Here is a 19056-nt window from a genome sequence, read left to right on the forward strand (position 1 = left end):
CATCTTTCGTTCTTTTGAAAGTAGCTATATCACTTCTCAACTTCTTATAGCGCACTTGGATATATCTTTTTTCATCACAATAATAATATTCTATGTCACTGTAATCTTTGTCACTTGACTTAGATCTTTTTCTTGATTCATCAATCTTCTTTTGAGTCTTTTTTCGATTAAAATCTTCTGCAGCTAGTGTACTCTCTCCAGGTGATAAATTTTGTATTATCATAAACCTTTCGTTCTCATGCAGTAAGGCAGTCACATCCTTCAACTTCAAAGTAGACCTACTCACCAATAAAGTCTGAACTAAAGGCCTATAAGACTTGAGCAAAAATGATAGTAAAATTTAAGCCTTTTCTTCATCTTCTAACTCATCATTAAAAACCACCAGCAATTGAGAAACTAATCTATTAAACTCATTCAGGTGATTATAAAGACTCATATTTTCTTTCATCTTCAGAGAATACAAATCTATCTTCAAATATAATTTGTTAGTCAATGACTTCAAAGCATAAATACCCTCAAGCTTATCTTCTTCGGAGTACTTTCAGTCAACACACTATACTTTACCTCTGGAGTTAGCGTCAATCTAATAGTATAACAGCTTTCTTCTAAATTCTATTTCAATTATCGTCAGATATTTTCTTAGGCTTATTGCTTTCTAATGCTTGATCTAACTCTTGTTGTACTAATAGATCTTGAATTGTACATTACCATAACATAAAATTACTCTTTCCATCAAATAATGGAATCTCAAACTTAGGCATAGGCATACTAGACATACATTCTTTAGACATCTTGAAATACTTGTTTTACGATCTTTTAGGCCAGTCTTTTCTTTGCATGAACTTCAAATCTCGAACTTTGCTCTGATACCACTTGTTAAAAAATCAACACGCATATGCAGCACCCATGTATAAAATAACAAGCTTAAATTAAGAATAAGAACATACACATATATTTGTTTTAGTCCAACTTAAAATGACCTACTCTAAACCTAATCTACTATCAAATAGAATCAAATTTTAAATAACACCATTTCAATTCTGACTTAGATATATATTTTATTATTTATTTAATTTTAAATTTATATATATATTATATTAATAAAATTATTATTTAATATTTTAATTGAAAATATTAACTTAATATATATAATTAAAATGTAATTTACATTAAAAATAATATTTTATAAATATTATATTAAATTAAAATTATTAAATTAATTTTGAATCGAACCTATTGTAGTTTGTAATTAAATATATATGTCAAGTATAAAAAAGTAATATTTTGATATCATATTAGATCGAAATCGAGTGTGAATATTAAGAGATCAGGACAAGCAAAAGCATGCCCTAATCCGTTACCATTTCTATTTTTTTCACATTTTTTTAATTATGTTTAGGGGGAAAAAATATAGAAAAACGAGCAAACAAACGAAGTAAGAATAAATAATTTGTTTTCCTCTCTTTAGATTGTTGTAAGTAGATTTATAATTTTTGTATTTATGTTTGTTTATTTTGTATTAAATACGTATAAAAATTAAAATTATCATATTAGTATTCATGTTCACATACTAAATATAAATTTTTTTTACTAAAATTTTAAACTAGATTATTTTTGTTTCTTTTTTTTTTTTTTTTTGCATTGTGTAACTATATCATATTTAAAATTATCAAATTTAATTATAAATGAGGTTGATAAAAAATAAAAAATTAATTCAAATTAATCATAATATTTTATTCGATTCAAATCTATTTTGATTATCAAATTTATTTATTCCATTTATAAGTTTAAATGCTAGTACAGTTTAGCTGGATCAAAATTTATTGCTTTTTTTTTTTTAAAGTTCCAAATAAGTGTTATTTGTGTGCAGCAAAAGGAAAAATGAGTATAAAGTTTATTGATTCCTTCCATTTTCAGCATGCCATAATTAATACTTCATATGAAAAAAGGGTAGTTATTGTTTTTTCTTTTCTCTGGTTGTTTTAGTTTGATGTCTATAAGATTCATTATTGTTGGGGGTTGAAATGTATTATAATTACCATGTTATTGTTGTTAATTTTTGTTTATGTTAAGTTCCGAGCTTAGGGTAAAAGTTTGAAATCATACAAGAGAATGAGAGTAGTTAAAAGTAAAAGTAGGAAGTATTTCGTGTATTGGCACTCTAACATTCAAGTCAGATATCAAAATTATGGAAGTTGAAAGAAGGGTAAAAAATAAGGAAATAAGAGAAAAATCATATGGATGGATAGTACTTGAATGGTTTATTTAAAGGCAAAAGGTGAGGGGTTCGTGAGGTAGAATAGTGAGGTAATCAAGTTGACGTTATACTCTACATGTTAGATATATATGACATATTAGATCGATTTAAAAATTTAAAATATTTTTAATTGTTTACTGTCAGTCTCTAATTATAAAAAAAATCAATTTACCCTTTGAATAAAAAAAATAATCTTAACAAGATCTATTTCTGAATTTTTCTTGGAGTTATGTTGATTATGTCAATTTTCAATGCTAATAAACAATTTTTTTTGTCAACCAAAGAATATTGAATTCGTAATTTTAGTAATCACAGCAGACTTGAAACATTCAACAACAAATGGACCATAGTCTTTGCAAGATCAGAAATTAAAAAAAGAAAAAAGAAAAAGAAAAGAAAAAAAAAAGTGGGAAGTATCCGATTCTAATTTTAGTGCTCATAGCACTGAAAAAAAAAACCATCATTTAATCCAACCATTGAGAAGTAGTAAACAAAACTATTTTACTAATGAACTTATAATTAGTCAATTCCATTTTGCCCTCTGCAAAAGCAAAGGAATCAAACATTGATGGAGTTCCTAATTGCGAAGGGTCTTCAAAGAAATGATTCCCTAAATTCCAAGAGACATAGTGGTCAAGTGGTCAGAACTCTCTGTCTGTTTGTTGATGAGAAGTTAAAATATCATTGTAACCCTAATGCTAGATCTATATTTATATAATATAAAATATTAAAATTTATATATTTGTATCATATTTTATATGTAAATTATATATTATAATTTCTATTAATATAAAAATATAAAATATTTTTTTATTTTATTAAATTTAAATATAATAATTATTAAAATTTTAAATTATATTATTTTTATATCTTATATTCATATCTTTTTTATTAAATTTACCTGTTGCCTTAAACAGGTCGCTAAATTAATATTATGTATGGACATAGTCGATCCAAACCTTGGCTTTAATAATTGCGTTCCTGGAATCAAATTCTAGAATAATAATAAAAAAAAAGGCCTGTCGTGTCACATGTTGTTCTCTTCCAAGGACCGATAAGGACTTGAGGAGTTAACAGGCTGCTTTTCTTTTCTCTCTTTCATTGTGTCAAAAGGAGCAAGACCATTAACTTGAAAAAGTGCTAGCAATGGATGGATGACATGAAACCCACCAATAAAAATGGATTTTGAACCCAGAACCTAACATTAACTGGAAAGGTGAAATGAATGGTTGTAATCAATGCTCAACAACAATAGATCTGTTGGATGGTTTGAAGCAACTTAATTAAATTTTAGATTCGACAAGAATATGTTTAAAAAATATATAAATATGAATAAACACTAGATAGAAACAGCAAAACTTACCTAACGAAAAAAAAATTGAAAGTCTTAATAGAACAGTAACCAGATTTATATTCATGGACAACAAGAATGGAATGGTGGATGTTTCACGCTTCCTTCTTGTTGAAGATAGCGGGGACTCTGAGCTCGATTACGGACCAATCAAGCAGTGTCAAAGCATGGAAATAGCTGCTGCTGATCATGAAGATGATGCAGAGTCATGTAGCTGTGACACAATTAGTACAGAGAAACTTGATGATTTTTATGAAGTAATTCTTCAACTTGATGAAGACCAAGCAGATTTCATTGATTGTAAAGAGACTGCACCAGGCCGGAGCAATTGCAACGTGCTGTCTATAGATAAAGCTTTGGGATGTGTATCAGCTGATCAGGAGGCAGAAGATGAGGACCTAAGGTCTGGTATCAATTTCTGCAGAGAGGCAATGGATGCTATGGAAGATAGGTTGTTTTGGGAGACTTGCATGGCAGTTGGATACCCTTAAATTGAATGTTAGTTCTTTTCATCCTTATTTTTTCTTCAATTTTTTTATACAAAAAAAGTCGTGATTTAAAGATAGGAGAAAAGGTTGACAAGTACTCTAATCAAAACTTCAGACATATTGGATGCTATCTACATAAACCAATTGAACTATACTCCGAGTTCTTCTTTATTTTGTTTTAATTTATTTTGAGATAGGTTAGAAAATCACTTGTACTTTTCTGGGAAAATGGAGAGAAAAGCCTTGGAAAGATTTGACTTTATCATGTATAAACAGTTTTTTCCTGAAGAAATCTGGAGTTTGAGGCTTTATATATAGTCTACATATTAAAAGCTCCAGCCTCAATACTGAAAATTTTATTCACTAAAATTAATCCTAAATGTATTTGCATTTTCTAATTATTTGGGAAAGTAGAGATCATTGAACTCTACTCTTTTGAACAAGAAAATCATGCATCAACAATTGAACTCGAACTCTTAATTATAAATATTTAATTACATATGAATTGGTTTTGTATTTAAGCACATAAAAAAAAAAAAAAAGAGACCGTAATTTACAGATAGGTCAATATTTTATTTGATAATAGTGAGGTTATAATAAAAGAAAAATTATCTACGAAATGTATTTTAAATTAAAAACAATTTAATTATGAATCAGTATTTGATATATTATTAATATAATTTTTTTAATTTCACAAATAAAATTAAAATATTTAAAATTAAAATTTCATTGACAATAGATGAAATAAATTTTCTTTAAATTATTAATAATTATTGGCTTGTGATATCTAAATAAACTATATTCCTCATTTGATTATTCATTCTACCATTAATATCCAAAAAGATTTAGGGTATGGGTTTAGCTTTGGGTTGAGAATTAAGACAAGATGAAAACAAGCTCTTTTTTTTTTTTTTTTTTTTTTGTGGTTTCGTTTCTCTCTTTGGATCTACTGCTGACACTTCTTAAGGTAGATGAAGATTTGGAACAAGAGTTGTTGTCCCCCCCCCCCCCCCCCCCAGCAAAAAAGATAAGAGTCAAAGCTGAAATTGAAATAAAATGTGATATTTCTTCGGTACATATCTGAAGAAGCTGATCCCACGAGCAATACTCAATTGAAGAAATGTCAAAATCACTATCCTAAATTTTGAAAAGTTCAGATATGAATATTAAATTCATTAAATAAGTTTGAACAAATAAATAAATTTTGAACAAATAAAAAGGTCAAGCTTAGATTTTACTATTTACGGTTCGAGTTTGACTCAATCGGCCTGAAAATTAAAAAATATATTTTTATTACAATGGACCAAGACTTATTTGTTTTATTACTTAATTAAGATCAAATTCATTTCTTTTTTTTTACAGAATAATGATTTAATTTTAAATTGTATTCAATAAAATTAAATTGAACTTAAACCCAAATGACTCATAAATTCAATTAGAATTAATCAAATTAGTTAAATTAATAATTAATTTTTTTTTTAATTTTAAATATCAATACTTTGAACGAATTTTGATTTTATTATTACATACAAAAATAGATTTGAACAAAAAATAAAAACTGAAAAATCAAGTTGAATCGAACCTAAACTTACTTAAAATGCTAAGATATCATACCAGGTCCGGCTCATAAGCAGTTTTAATCCTACCCCATACAGCACATATCAAGTTTCTTTTTTTTTTTTTTTGGTTGAAAATATCAAAGTTTCCATTAAAAAAACCAAGCTTAAACAGGTTAGTAGCCAGAGACTATTGGGTTAGACTTCCATTTGAGAGTTCTAAAGAAGATAAAAAAAGATTGTAATTCCAACAACCAAATTTTTTTATTCTTAAATTACGGGTTTTATATATAAAAATATATATATATATGTGTTTATATAAACTAACAAATGAAATAAACTAATTTAAATTATATTAATTTTATATATTTTTATATCGTATTATTATATAATATTTAAAATTATATGTGAAAGAAGGTGATATGATGAGACATTGTCCAAGTCCATATATACCTAACAAGAAGAATTCTTAAGTATAGAGATCAGAGAGCAGCAACGTGCAATGAAAATGCAAATGCAAATGTAAATTTATTTTCAGTCTTCAAATTCAAAGACCAGCAACGTGCGCCACCCTCGTCACAGTTGTGTTTTTGTGTAAACGCTAGCTCCACCTTTGATATTATATCATCCAGGTTTTGGGGAAACATTTCAGTCATCATGACAATAAATTGGATCAAGATGAGTTTTTGTTCGTCTTAAATTCGATCTAATATTATATTTATAATATTAAAATTCAATTTGATATTTTTTTAATTTTTTATATTTGAATTCGACCAATCTAATATTATATAAATCATATCTGATCTAATTTGAAATTAATAAAATAATTTTTATTATAAATTAAAATTAAATAAATATATAAATATAAATTTAAGTAAATAATTAAAAAATAAATTTTTTTATATATATCGGATCAAGTCGGATTATGTTTGTCTAAATTTAACTATGACTTTATTTTATAATTACTCAACTCGATTCGATCTTAAATTTAATTTTAAAAAAAAATCAATCTTAAGAAGTTAATCAATTCGAAAACCGTTAGACATAGGTTGTGCTGCCATCTTTAATCGTTAGTTCAAGTAAATCATGTCCACCACTCACATTTTCTTTTAACCAACCATACTATAAAATTATTTTGTTTTTCTTGGTTAGAAACTAAAAAAAATTAATTCATTAGGTAACTTGATTTTATATACTGTCTATTAAATTTTTTAATTTTATAATTGAAATTAAGAGATAGATATATATTATTATATTTTTAATTAATTATTAAAAATTTTCAATATATCATAAAAAATATGTGTCGATGAATAAGATAATTTCTCAAAATATAATATATGCACTCCCTAGTTTTCAAATAATCAGTTAATTAATTGTTCATTTCATGCCTAAAAAGGAAAATATGATTGTTATATACATAATTTTTTTCTATTTTCATACAATGACACATTATGAAAATCTTTGTAAGAACTCATTCCATTCTTATTATATATAAAATGCTGCTGACTTTGTTACTAATTTGTTAATAATGAGATTAAATTAAATAATATAAATAATTATAAATAAAAATACTAAACATTTAATTTTAAAGTTTTCAAAAGGAAAATTATTGACTTTTTTTGAAGAGTGAGCTATGTAAATTTATCAATTTCATAAATTAAGCATTAATATATACGAAACAAAATTGAAAATTTTGTGTTCATTCTTTATTAATTATATACAAATGCAAACAATTGGAGCTCCCCTCAATTGGATTTGTTCCCCTAAATATTAGTAACATATTGATTAAAAAAAATCAAGTCAAATTAATCAATTATTAACACCAAAAAACAGAAGATATTCACCTCTTAATTCAGTCTTATCTGGTTTTTTTAATGGGAGATGTTGGTGCCGAATTTTAATCTAGGGTCAGGACCTTGAATTTATAAAAAAGAAAAAGAGCGGTTAAGAGTAGAGACAAATATTATTTCTTGCGATTGAATTCCAACGTTCAAGTTAGAAATCGAAATAAGGAAAAAATAAGATAATAAAGGAAAATAATTAAATAGATAGATGGTACCTAAATGACTCTATTTATAGGTAGAAAGTGAGGGATCTGTAGGATAGAATAATGATGTAATCAAATTGACGTGGCATTGTATATGTCAAATAGACCCAAAAATAAAAAATACCTTTAATTTTTTGTTGAAATAAAATTTAGGTATCAAATTAAAATCAAGATTTTTAAAATTTAAATAATATTTCACTATAATTGAAAAGCATTAATGATATTATCCCATTCTAATAATAGAAGACTTTTATAGTTGGATTGGTTAAGGAGGAATAAAAGAAAGTTGGGTCTTTGACAAAACCCTTAAACTATGATTGAGGTGATTTTAATATTTTTATAATCAAAAAGTAGTTTCCAACACCTCCATTTCCAAGTCTATATAAAAGAACAAACTTAAGTTCTTAACCATTGATCTGCTCAATCTCTTATGTTCATTTTGATTTCCAAAACTTGTTGAAAATAAGGACTGGATATAGCATTTCCATTCTCTTTGTTTCTCTTGCTTTGTTTGGAATTGTCAAGGTTTGTAATGCAGACGTGTTAAGGTATAACTTCTACGAGGAAGCATGCCCACTAGCTGAGAGGATTGTACACAACATTATTTGGAACAAAGCCCAAAGTAATACATCTTTGGGTGTAAAACTTATTAGAATGCAGTTTCATGACTGCTTTGTTAAGGTAAGTTTCTAGGTTTCTTGGTAGCTAAGTTATATATACTGACTTTTTTTTATCTGAAATGTTTGTTGTATTTGTTAGGAAATCAACACATACATGCAGTACCTATGCACAAACTAGCAAGCTTAAATCAAGAATAACAATACACAAACATATTTGTTTCAGTCAAACTCAAAATAGTTTACTCCAAACCTATTTCACTATCAAATAAATCTTTATAATTAAAGACTTTTGAAATAAGAAAAGTCACTAAAAACTCCTTATTCAAAACTTAACCCAAAACTCAGTTACACTTTTTTAATAGCCTACTTACTTAGCTATTCTCTTAGTGTCTAACTATTTGGGATTACTAAATCAAAACCAAAACATCTTATTTATAAGGGTGAAATCCCTTATGCATTTACTAAACTTTCAATATGGGATACAAGACAAACTCAAAACTCTTATAACTTTCAATGTTGGATTCTGAGATTCAAGATAAATTTCAACAAATCTTCCTTTAACTTGAATCTTCAAGCACTTTAACAGAATCTACAAAGCTAACACACTTATCTTTCTTTTTTTTTTTCATCACAGGGATCTCAACAACTGAGCCTTCATCAAGCATGTACAAGTGATTTTTGATCTATTCCTTTGTAAAATCACACTACTATTCTTGTATATTTTCAATCAATTATTATTACCATAGTATATGTACCTTCGAGAAGCTAATTCACCTAAAGCAATTAAATTATAGCTACAATTTGGTACATACCTTACATAATGAAGCGTCCTAACACCATCATTGTGAAATCTAAGACAAACACTCCCAATGCCTTGAATATGCACATTTTCGTTGTTAGCAACCACAATATCCTCATACTTTTCATTTTCATCTAACTCCACAAAGCAACTTCTATCATTACAAACATGGACTGTAGCAGCTAAATATAAAACTCAACCTTTATCACCTTTCAAAGTCTGAGTCTCATTCTTACAAGTAGTCAAAATGATATCATCATTATAAGACATAACAGCAACAATATCATTTTTTCTTCATCCAATTTTTTATCGTCATTCGTTCTTTTGAAAGCAACTATATCCTTTCTTAACTTCTTATAGTGCATTTGAATATATCATTTTTCACCACAATAATAATATTCTATGTCGCTGTAATCTTTATCACTTGACTTAGATCTCTCTTTTGATCCATCAATCATCTTTTGAATCTTTTCTCGATTAAAACCTTCTGCAACTAGTGTACTCCCCTCAAGTGATAAGTTTTATATTCTCATAAACCTTTTATTTTCATGCAGCAAGGCAATCACATCCTCCAACTTCAAAATAGACCTACTCACCAACAAAGTCTGAACTAAAAGCTTATAAGACTTAAGCAAATATGACAACAAAATTAAAGCATTTTCTTCATCTTCCAACTCATCATTAGAAACCATCAGCAATTGAGAAACTAATCTATTAAACTCATTCAGGTAATTATAAAGACTCATACCTTCTTTCATTTTTATAGAATATAAATCTATCTTCAAATATAATCTGTTAGTTAACGACTTCAAAGCATAAATATCCTCAAGCTTATCCTATAAACTCTTTGGAGTACTTTCAGTCAACACACTATACTTTACCTCTGGGGTTAGCATCAATCTAATGATATAACAGCTTTCTTTTAAATTCTATTTCAATTATCGTAAGACATTTTCTTAGGCTTATTGCTCTCTAATGCTTGATCTAACCCTTGTTGTACTAATAGATCTTGAATTGTACATTATCATAATATAAAATTACTCTTTTCATCAAATAACAGAATCTCAAACTTAGGCATAGGAATACTAGACATACCTTCTTTAGACATCTTGAAATACTTGCTTCACGATCTTTTAGGCCAGTCTCTTCTTCACATTAACCTCAAACTTCGAACTTTACTCTGATACCACTTGTTAGGAAATCAACACACATACGTAGCATCCATACATAAAATAGTAAGCTTAAATTAAGAATAAGAACACACAAATATATTTGTTTTAGCCCAACTTAAAATGATCTATTCTAAACCTAATCCACTATCAAATAAATCTTTACAATTGAGACTTTGGAATGAAAAAAGTCACCAAAAACTCTTTACTCAAAACTTAACCCAAAATCTAATTACACTATTTTAATAGTTTACTCACCTAGCTATTCTCTTAGTGTCTAACAATCTGAGATTACCAAACCAAAATTAAAACATCTATTTATAAGGATGAAACTCCTTATACATTTACTAAACTTTCGATGTGAGATACAAGATAAACTCAAAACTCTTATAATTTTCGATGTAAGATTATGATATTCAAGGAAAATCTCTTATAACTAAACTTTGGGGGTACTAACAATGTGCCACTAAGGACGGTGGACCTTTGTTGGAATGGAGGAAGATGCCACCGACCTAAAAAAGAGTCATGAATCTCACATTGGCTGTGTACTAGAATTAGTTATGGGATATAAGGGTTCACACATTTCCCTCCTTGTGAGATACTTTTTGTGGGATAAAATCGTGAGGTCAAGGAGGTCAAAATAGACAATACCTCATAAGGGTATGAATCGTGACAGTTAGGCTGATCTGAGATACCAGATGAGTGCATACCCTAATCCTGAAGCTGCATGAGTTTGAAGGTCAAGTCTTGGCCCGTGACAAGTGACATCAAAGTCAATGTTATGGCGTGTTCAAGTCCCAGTGACGTTGTTAGAGGAGAGATTGTTGACAGATCAAAAGTTGGCCCCGTCTATCAACTTCACGTGCTCGAACGTCGATATTTAAAAGTTTCTACTCAATGTAGCGAGTATATGATAATATGCAAAAGCAAAATACTTAAGTAGACAATGTGTTGAGTCAGCCTGGAGTGTAACCTTAAAGAGCACTCTGACCCAAAAAGTACACTAGAGATGTAAAGTTACTTGGCCCAAAAAAGGTAAAACTTAATCAGATTACTTGCACAGAAGGAGTTAAGGTGAGACTTGATCAGAACTCACAAATGAACGGAGGAGATTATTGAAATATATGATTCATATGTGAATAAAGAATTATATATCATTAAAAAATTTGAATGAAATATTTTATATATTCATAAAAGACTAAAAACTTAATAATTTAATATTTCGGGTTCAAATAATATTTAATATATATGTATGAACTCTCTAATATATTATCATAAACTTCATGTGTGATTTATCTCTCTTACAATATCAGGATGTGATGCATCTGTGTTGTTGGACGCTGTTAATAATAATTCAACACCTGAGAAAGATGCAGTTCGAAATCTATCTTTTGTCTGGTTTCGACGTGATCGATGAAATCAAGACTGCAATCGAAAACGTTTGACCTAAAGTCGTTTCCTCTGCTGATATTCTTGCATTGGCAGCTCGTGACGCAGTTTCTGTCCCGGTAAAACGTCACATCTTGTATAAATCAATTGAGTTCGTAATGTAACTGTGAAATATTATATTAATTTTACAGTTCAAAAGACTCCTTTGGGACGTGGCCCTTGGAAGAAGAGATGGCAGAATTTCCCTCTTAAACGAGACCAATGGAAACATCCCTGCACCCTTTGACAATTTCAGCAGTCTAGTTCAAGTATTTAACAAGAAAGGTCTTGATGTTGTTGATCTTGTTGTTCTTTCAGGTATGAGTTTCCTTTCTTACTTTATATATGCAGGAGCATGTCTATATTAATTAACAAGCTCACATTATACTTGATGCTTTGCATTTGACTTTCATATTAAATCTATAGTGAATAAAATATTTTAATTATTTTTAATCATCAACAAAATTTGGATATGAAGTATTGTTAAAATGAGAATATTATTTGATCCTATTGTGCATTAAGGTGATATTTATGTAAAAAAATAAAATATCGTGCATTAAGATGCTATCGTGCATGATCAATTTGAAATCTAAAATCCATAAAGGTTAATTCAATTGATAAAGAAAGGAATTGTCGTTTTGAATTTGAATATTAATTAAGTAATTCATGTAATCTTCTTAAAAAATAATATTTAATAAATTTAAAATTCGAATTCAAATATTTATAATATCTTTCTTTCTTTTTTAATAAAGATGGCGAAAAACTTGTTTTGTCTCGATCCAATTTTATAAATTTAATACCTAAACTCAATTTATTTGGATATTTAAATATTATTTTTTTAAAATATAAATATAAAAAATATATAATCAAATAAATTTTAAAAAAATATAATAATATATATAAATATATATCGGGTTTGCATAAAATCTAACTTCAACTTTTTCTTTTCAAAAATACTTGATCCAACCTAAACTTTGATTTTCAAAAATAAAAAACCAACCTTATAAAATTGAGTTAGTTCGGAACATAATAGATACGGTTTGAATTGTTAACATTGTTTTAAGTTATAACTTTTTATGTAAAAAGTAAATTTGACATTTTTTTATGAATTAAGATTCAATTTTTATAAAAGTACTTTGAAAGTAAAATTCTGAACGTATTTTAAAAGTAAAAATCTCATGGAATAGGTGCCCATACCATGGGAGTTGCTCAGTGTGAAACATTTTCAAGAAGGCTTTACAACTTCACCGGCAAAGGCGATGCTGATCCAAGCTTGGACCCAACTTATGCCGACACATTGAGAAAGCAATGTCCCAACCCAGCCAGTCCAACAATAACAGTGGAAATGGATCCTGGAAGTTAACTGTCATTTGACAAACATTACTATGATGTCTTGCTCCAAGCCAAGGGGCTGTTCGTAGCTGATGCTGCACTTCTTGCAGACAGCACTTCCAGATGGATTGTGACTCAGTTACAAAGGTCAGGTACAGTTTTTTATGCCTTTGCAAGATCAATGGGGAAAATGGCAGCCATTGAAGTTCTCACTGGAAATGCTGGAGAAATCAGGGAGAATTGCCGTTTTGTCAATCCGTGAAAAAAATCAATTTTCAGCTCTATATCAAGATTCTGGGGAAAAATAATTTATTAATGCATCAAGTTACTCAAAAAAATTAGGAGTCGTTCGGCATTGTTGACAATTTATATTTTAAGTTTTTGAAAATTTTGTTTTGTTTTATTTTTATTTTATGGAATTTGAAAACATGTTTTGAAATTTCCTTCATATTAAGTTTTGCCTATGATAATGATTCATGTGCTTACATATGTCCAAAAATGGCAAAAATGTGCCTATTTACTTGCATGGTTAATAAAAAAATATTTTAACAATTGTAAAAAATAATAAAAAGTTGAAAGAAAATATTTTTTATAAAGTATTTTCTCGTGGCAATATTTTTCTTCTGTCAAATATGGACGTTGATCCATTAAGATGATGCAAAGTTTTTCATGGAAAAGGACACCCTGATGGCAAATCCATCTTCAACAATTGCCAATCCATGATATTAATCATTCATAGACAAATAAAGGAACGGAGCTCCGATAATAGACCAAGCCTTTTCTTTGGCTCAATTTGCTTGCCAGCCAGCTTGATTTTCCCTTACTTCCATTGTCAATGTTGGAAGGAACCAAACATCTCATACATGACAGAAATCAAGTGTTAATAAGGAAGAAACATTTAGCAACTACTGTTACAAACATATAATGAAATGAGAAAGGACTGTCTGATTGGAGAGTTCCATCTCTGCAAACATAAAACATGCTATCAATGCAATAATGTGTGATGGTTGGGTGCGAAATATATTTTTTTGTTTCTATAGGATTAAATGCTTCTCATTGATTAGTTGTTAGACTGAATAGTAGGTTTATGCCAGTAATCTAAATAAATCATGCTGCATTTAACACATGATAATGATCCTCAAATCAAACGTTGGGCCATATCCTGGAGGCTTGAACCAACATGCCATATAGCAATGCAAAAATCATGCTCAACTTGAGATAGAGAGGGAGGGTAATTAATCGAGAAGCAATGTAACTAAAAACAATCGCCCTTTGTTCAGGCTTGCATAATTTGATATCGTCCACAAGAAACACTGAAACAGCACTTGTACATTGGTCTAAAATTAGCATAGCTTATACATAACAGGTTCCTTATTTCATTTTTTGTTCTGTGAAAAGAACATGGCGATTTACCCGAGGATCGTACTTGCGGAACTCAAGTTTCTCTGCCACTTTCTTGGCACTTTTCCTCTTCACATAGAAGAATCCAGTCCCAGCTGCTGAGACAAGACGGATAAACATAAAAGTCTTCTTCTTCTTATCACCCATTTCTGAACATACATGAGAAGAACACAAACAAATCAGTAGAAATAGATGCTTTTTAGAAAGAAAAGAAAGTCTTTACAAATAAGCAGCAAGAAACAACACTGATCCTACCATTTTGTATGCCAATGAGTAAAAGTGTATTTTTTATAAGCTTAATGATTTTTGCTAACGAATCCCCTTACTACACTCTTTCAGATTAGTTAAGTTACTATTTATACTAATATTCTTATATTAAATGTAATAGTTGACAGTTAATATGATGAATTTCAATGCATTGAAAATATATATTATCTAATATGGTAACTTTAAAGAGTGCCCTTGAGGCATTTGTTAGCAAAATCCACAGTTTTAGATGCGCACGTGCATTTGAACTTTTGTTTCACAGTGAGTGAGCAACTGTCTGAATCCAAATACATATAATGAACATCAAATAAATCTAAGACTAACACATAAAGAACTAAGCCATCCACATCTCCCCAACACTAAAAAGTACAGAATTGTCTATGGGCTAGGTGGACCATCCAGTCCAACAAACCTAGTCAAGCCAGCCAAGGAAAATTTCTTTAGCAGAGCTCAGCTCACCTTGAATGACTAGTTGAACATATAAACAATGCCTTTATTAAAGTATAAATTAGAAATTTTGCAGAAAGGGGGAGGTCAGGTGTAAAGACTTAGGTGCTCAAGGAGACAACAAGTTTCCAATGCTTAGTTTTTCGGTACTATAAACATCAATAAGTTTTAGTACAGAACTAGAAGAGCTAAATTCACTGCATTTCGAACTAGGAGCTTACTTCGAGCCTACTTCAATTGGTTCAAGCAGCCACCCTTAAGAAGCGGCATCCACCATTTCTACAGTTAAAATTTCAGCACATGCAGCCTTTTTTTTTTCACTTGACTGCAGCCTATCAACTCAATCCTATGTCTAAAGCTACCCAAAGAAAAGTTCCCCCGAGAGAAACACTTGGAAAAGGTAAATAGGTAATCACCGAATTACTAATCAATCAACAATTCTGCAGTTATATGAGCATCCTCTAAGCTAGAATGCAAGGGACACTGCTCAATTGCCTTTCTTCACTACAACCAAAACCGCTTCTTCCCCCATCAATTTAAGTTGATCAGATGCCAAACATTTTATCCATTTCTGATCTAAATTGGTTTGTAGCAACAAATTAGAATACAAAGCTGAAGCATATAGTAATACAATGACCCATCATTCCAAAAGAAAAAAGAAAAGAAAAGAAAACCCTCTTTTGCAATAACGCAATTAAAGCTAAAAAAGTAATCTTTTTTTGCCTAAATTTCAAATAATTTGACATTTCCACGCTAAAATCAGATCCAAGATCTCTGTAAATTTCAGCAAACTAAACACTTTCTCCATCACAAAAAACCGTAAGAAACAGCAAAACGAAGCAAAGAAGTGAGAAAAGGAAGTAACTTTAGCATTAAATTCAAAAAAAAAAAAAGAAAAGAACTTGCCTTCAAATTGTCTCGTGAATCACAGTTTCGAGATTGGCCGAAGAGAGAAAGAAAAGCAAACAAATTGCAGAAAGCTAGGGTTTTAGGGCTAGATGAAAGGAATAAAAAACCCAATGTTTGAAATTACATAAATACCCTTAGATGCAAAACAAAATTACGAACCGTCACCACCGTTTAGCATCCGTTACCACTTCCTCAGAGCCTTCACTACTACCCTAAACAAAAATCCCCCATTTCTCTCTCACACAGTCTTCTCTCTGAGTTTAAGCAAATACCCAATTAATTGATAGGGTAAATAATTAACTCCCAATAAATTTCTCTTTCTTTTTCCATTGATCGTAGAATAGTTGGGTTTTTTTTTTATTGGTGCAGAAAGAAGTGATTTTTTTCGAGGGTAGGGGTGGAAATGGCGAACGTGGTCGATGCGGCGGGAGAACCGATACCGACATCGTCGGTGCTGATGTCAGCAGCAAAGCACATAGAAATTAAATGTATGCCTGAAAACGTGGAGTTCCTAAAGTGCAAGAAGAAAGATCCAAACCCTGAGAAATGTCTCGATCAGGGCCGCCAAGCTACTCGTTGCGCCCTTGGCGTGTAAGCATTCCGATTTTCAGTTTTACCATTTTTTTTAATTTCTTTGTTGTTTTTGCTGAATTATATATATATATATATATATATATATATATATATATAAGATAATGTTGGAATTGAAAAGGAATTGATGGAAAATAAGATTGACTTAGGCGATGTGTGATAATTAGGATTATTGGGTTCTAGTATTTTTAATGGAAATATAGCTACTTTATCGGTTTGTGAATAGGCTCGGTTTCTGTTCATTTATATTTATTTATTAAGCTTAATAAATGAACACAAATAACATTTCAACGTTCGTTAATCAAATGAACAGATTACAAACATAGCAAAATTCGTTCATATTTGGTTGTATATGATCAAAGCATTCAATAGTTTGCGAATAGACTCAGTTTTTGTTTGATTATATTTGTTTATTAAGCTCAATTAATGATTATAAACAATATTTCAGGATTCGTTAATTAAATTAATAGATCACGGAAATAGCAAATTTTGTTCATGTTCGGTTCATGGGGACTCTTAAATATAGTGTGTAAATTTGGAATTAGGGTTTTTTTTTTTTTTTTGAGGTTTTACTTCTGTACTGGGAAAGTATGGCTAAAGAAAATGCAGATTAGTCTCATCCCTGCAGGTGACCGGGAAAATGAGCCTTGCTTTCTGTAACTTTGTGGTTCTGATTTGTTAACACTTGGTTGAGCAGCTAGAATTTGTGTCTATGGCAACAATGTTGGTTGCTTTGCTAAATTTAATTTGGTTAGAAGTTGTTGATTGATCTTAATTTAATTTCCATTGTGAGTTGAGATGCATACATGGTAGTCTCTATATGATTAGACGAAAGCGAAATAGATTCTTGTTGAACTGTGCCATAGAATCTAATGTTTGTTCTTCCTCATGGTATGTTAGGTTGGTTTTGTGGTTAGTTTGATTCAGCTTTAGATCTGCTTACTGTGAACCAACCAAGTTTTTGTTAGGCTTTAGCCTTCTCTTGTGTTGAGTGTAACAATTGAGCTTCCCACTTCACCATTTACAAAGTAGGCTACTGGCTGCTTGCTACATTCACTTGCTTTGGATTCAATTTCGGAGGAAAGTGCATTTTTTAGCTTAAAGATGCCCTAAATATTAACATCTTGTGGTTCTTACGCTTGCAAGTTATCGGAAAGCTACAATTTTCATTGGGAATATGAATCTTTATGAAGTCCAAGGCAACAACAATTAGATCATGGCAGCATTGCAGGATATGGAGTTCCAAAATTCTAGTGAATATGCAGCCAACTTTTAACTTTAAGTCACTATTCTTTACTCTTTTCGAGCGGATATCTGAATTGAATTAGAACTTAAGTGATTCAAAAACTCCTCTAAACTTATAGTACCTTTGTGAAGTTTGCTCTTTTGTTTGTCATAGCGATAGTGATATTGAATCCCTTGAAAGTAAAATGTGGGAACTCAAAATATCACTTTACTTTAACCTCATTTCAATTGCTTAGTTTCTTTGAATGGCTTTCTTTTAAATATTGAAGCACATCATCCCTTTTTGTTTCTCCTTAGCCCTTACTGATGGGTAGAATGATCAGTACGACTGAACGATAGGATTTTCTTGCCTGCGAATCATCTGTAATGCTAACCATTGTATATTGATGCTTTTAATTCCATAACAAAAATTTATCAAGATCTCCATGTACATATGCATTTAATGTAGCACATTTTCTTGGGGAACTGAACATCACCCGAATACGTGACTACATACTTTTTCATTTAGCTTAATTATGGAATGTTTGACTCTGCAGGCTAAAAGATCTTTATCACAGATGCAAAGACCCCATGGAAGGTTATGTCGGATGCATGTATTACTATACAGACGAATTTGATTTATGTCGCAAACAGCAGCAAGCTTTTGAGAAAGCATGCCCTTTGGAGTGATTGGCGAACAAACATTCCTAGTCCATGCTTGAAATAAGTTAGGCAGACCAGTTTGCAACGAGCAAAAACTGTTGTTGTCCTGTATTTATCCAAAAAGCATCGTCTCCCTTTTGCATGGTTAAAGATTGTTCTTGGGATTTTTTTCCAACTGAAAATGACTACACTGCCATTTTTGAACATAATCCATGATGGTTGATTCATTCATGATCTTTTCTCTTCCTTTTTTTTTTCTTTTTTTTGGTCTTTTCTGATCAGCTACCAAAGGAAATATAGGCTTCAAGAAACAAAACCAGGAAAACCTTGGCTGCTATGCTATTAGAATTCTTTAACCAAATTGAAGGAACATAATCCGAAATGAACAGGAGAGCTTGGTCTAGCACATCTTCAGCCTGGTGTCCCTTCTTGAACAAAACACAATTGAGTTGGTAAACTGGGAATGTTGTCCTGGTTGATCAGCATCTGACAACTTCTTAGCTCTCT

The 19056-nt window shown here is 30.0% G+C and overlaps 4 protein-coding genes across 5 annotated transcripts; 3 read left to right on the plus strand and 1 right to left on the minus strand.

Moving 5' to 3' along the window:
- The first annotated feature begins 3504 nt into the window (after positions 1 to 3504).
- On the plus strand, positions 3505 to 4453 carry LOC149514193 (uncharacterized). The gene has a single exon (XM_089744991.1). It carries the CDS (start codon positions 3674 to 3676, stop codon positions 4097 to 4099), a length of 426 nt encoding a protein of 141 aa, XP_089601117.1. The 5' UTR covers positions 3505 to 3673; the 3' UTR covers positions 4100 to 4453.
- Positions 4454 to 11068: 6615 nt separating this feature from the next.
- LOC149514194 (peroxidase 27-like) lies at positions 11069 to 13309 on the plus strand. The gene is made up of 4 exons (XM_089745702.1): positions 11069 to 11149; positions 11868 to 12033; positions 12903 to 13073; positions 13119 to 13309. Exons 1-4 carry the CDS (start codon positions 11069 to 11071, stop codon positions 13307 to 13309), a joined length of 609 nt encoding a protein of 202 aa, XP_089601828.1.
- Positions 13310 to 14299: 990 nt separating this feature from the next.
- On the minus strand, positions 14300 to 16224 carry LOC111292523 (uncharacterized). The gene is made up of 2 exons (XM_022884955.2): positions 16069 to 16224; positions 14300 to 14597 (listed from the first exon to the last, which is right to left on the minus strand). Exon 2 carries the CDS (start codon positions 14593 to 14595, stop codon positions 14419 to 14421), a length of 177 nt encoding a protein of 58 aa, XP_022740690.1. The 5' UTR covers positions 14596 to 14597; positions 16069 to 16224; the 3' UTR covers positions 14300 to 14418.
- LOC111292511 (NADH dehydrogenase [ubiquinone] 1 alpha subcomplex subunit 8-B-like) lies at positions 16224 to 18780 on the plus strand. Of its 2 annotated transcripts, XM_022884943.2 has the most exons (3): positions 16224 to 16359; positions 16441 to 16662; positions 18444 to 18780. In XM_022884943.2, exons 2-3 carry the CDS (start codon positions 16475 to 16477, stop codon positions 18574 to 18576), a joined length of 321 nt encoding a protein of 106 aa, XP_022740678.1. In that variant the 5' UTR covers positions 16224 to 16359; positions 16441 to 16474; the 3' UTR covers positions 18577 to 18780. The 2 variants fall into 2 exon arrangements, with proteins under 2 accessions (XP_022740678.1, XP_022740669.1); XM_022884934.2 differs by having other exon boundaries at positions 16234 to 16662.
- Positions 18781 to 19056: the final 276 nt, after the last annotated feature.

Source organism: Durio zibethinus, chromosome 16, assembly GCF_047325235.1.
Source record: "Durio zibethinus cultivar Kanyao isolate XHJ-2024 chromosome 16, ASM4732523v1, whole genome shotgun sequence".
In the NCBI taxonomy this organism is placed as follows: Eukaryota; Viridiplantae; Streptophyta; class Magnoliopsida; order Malvales; family Malvaceae; genus Durio; species Durio zibethinus.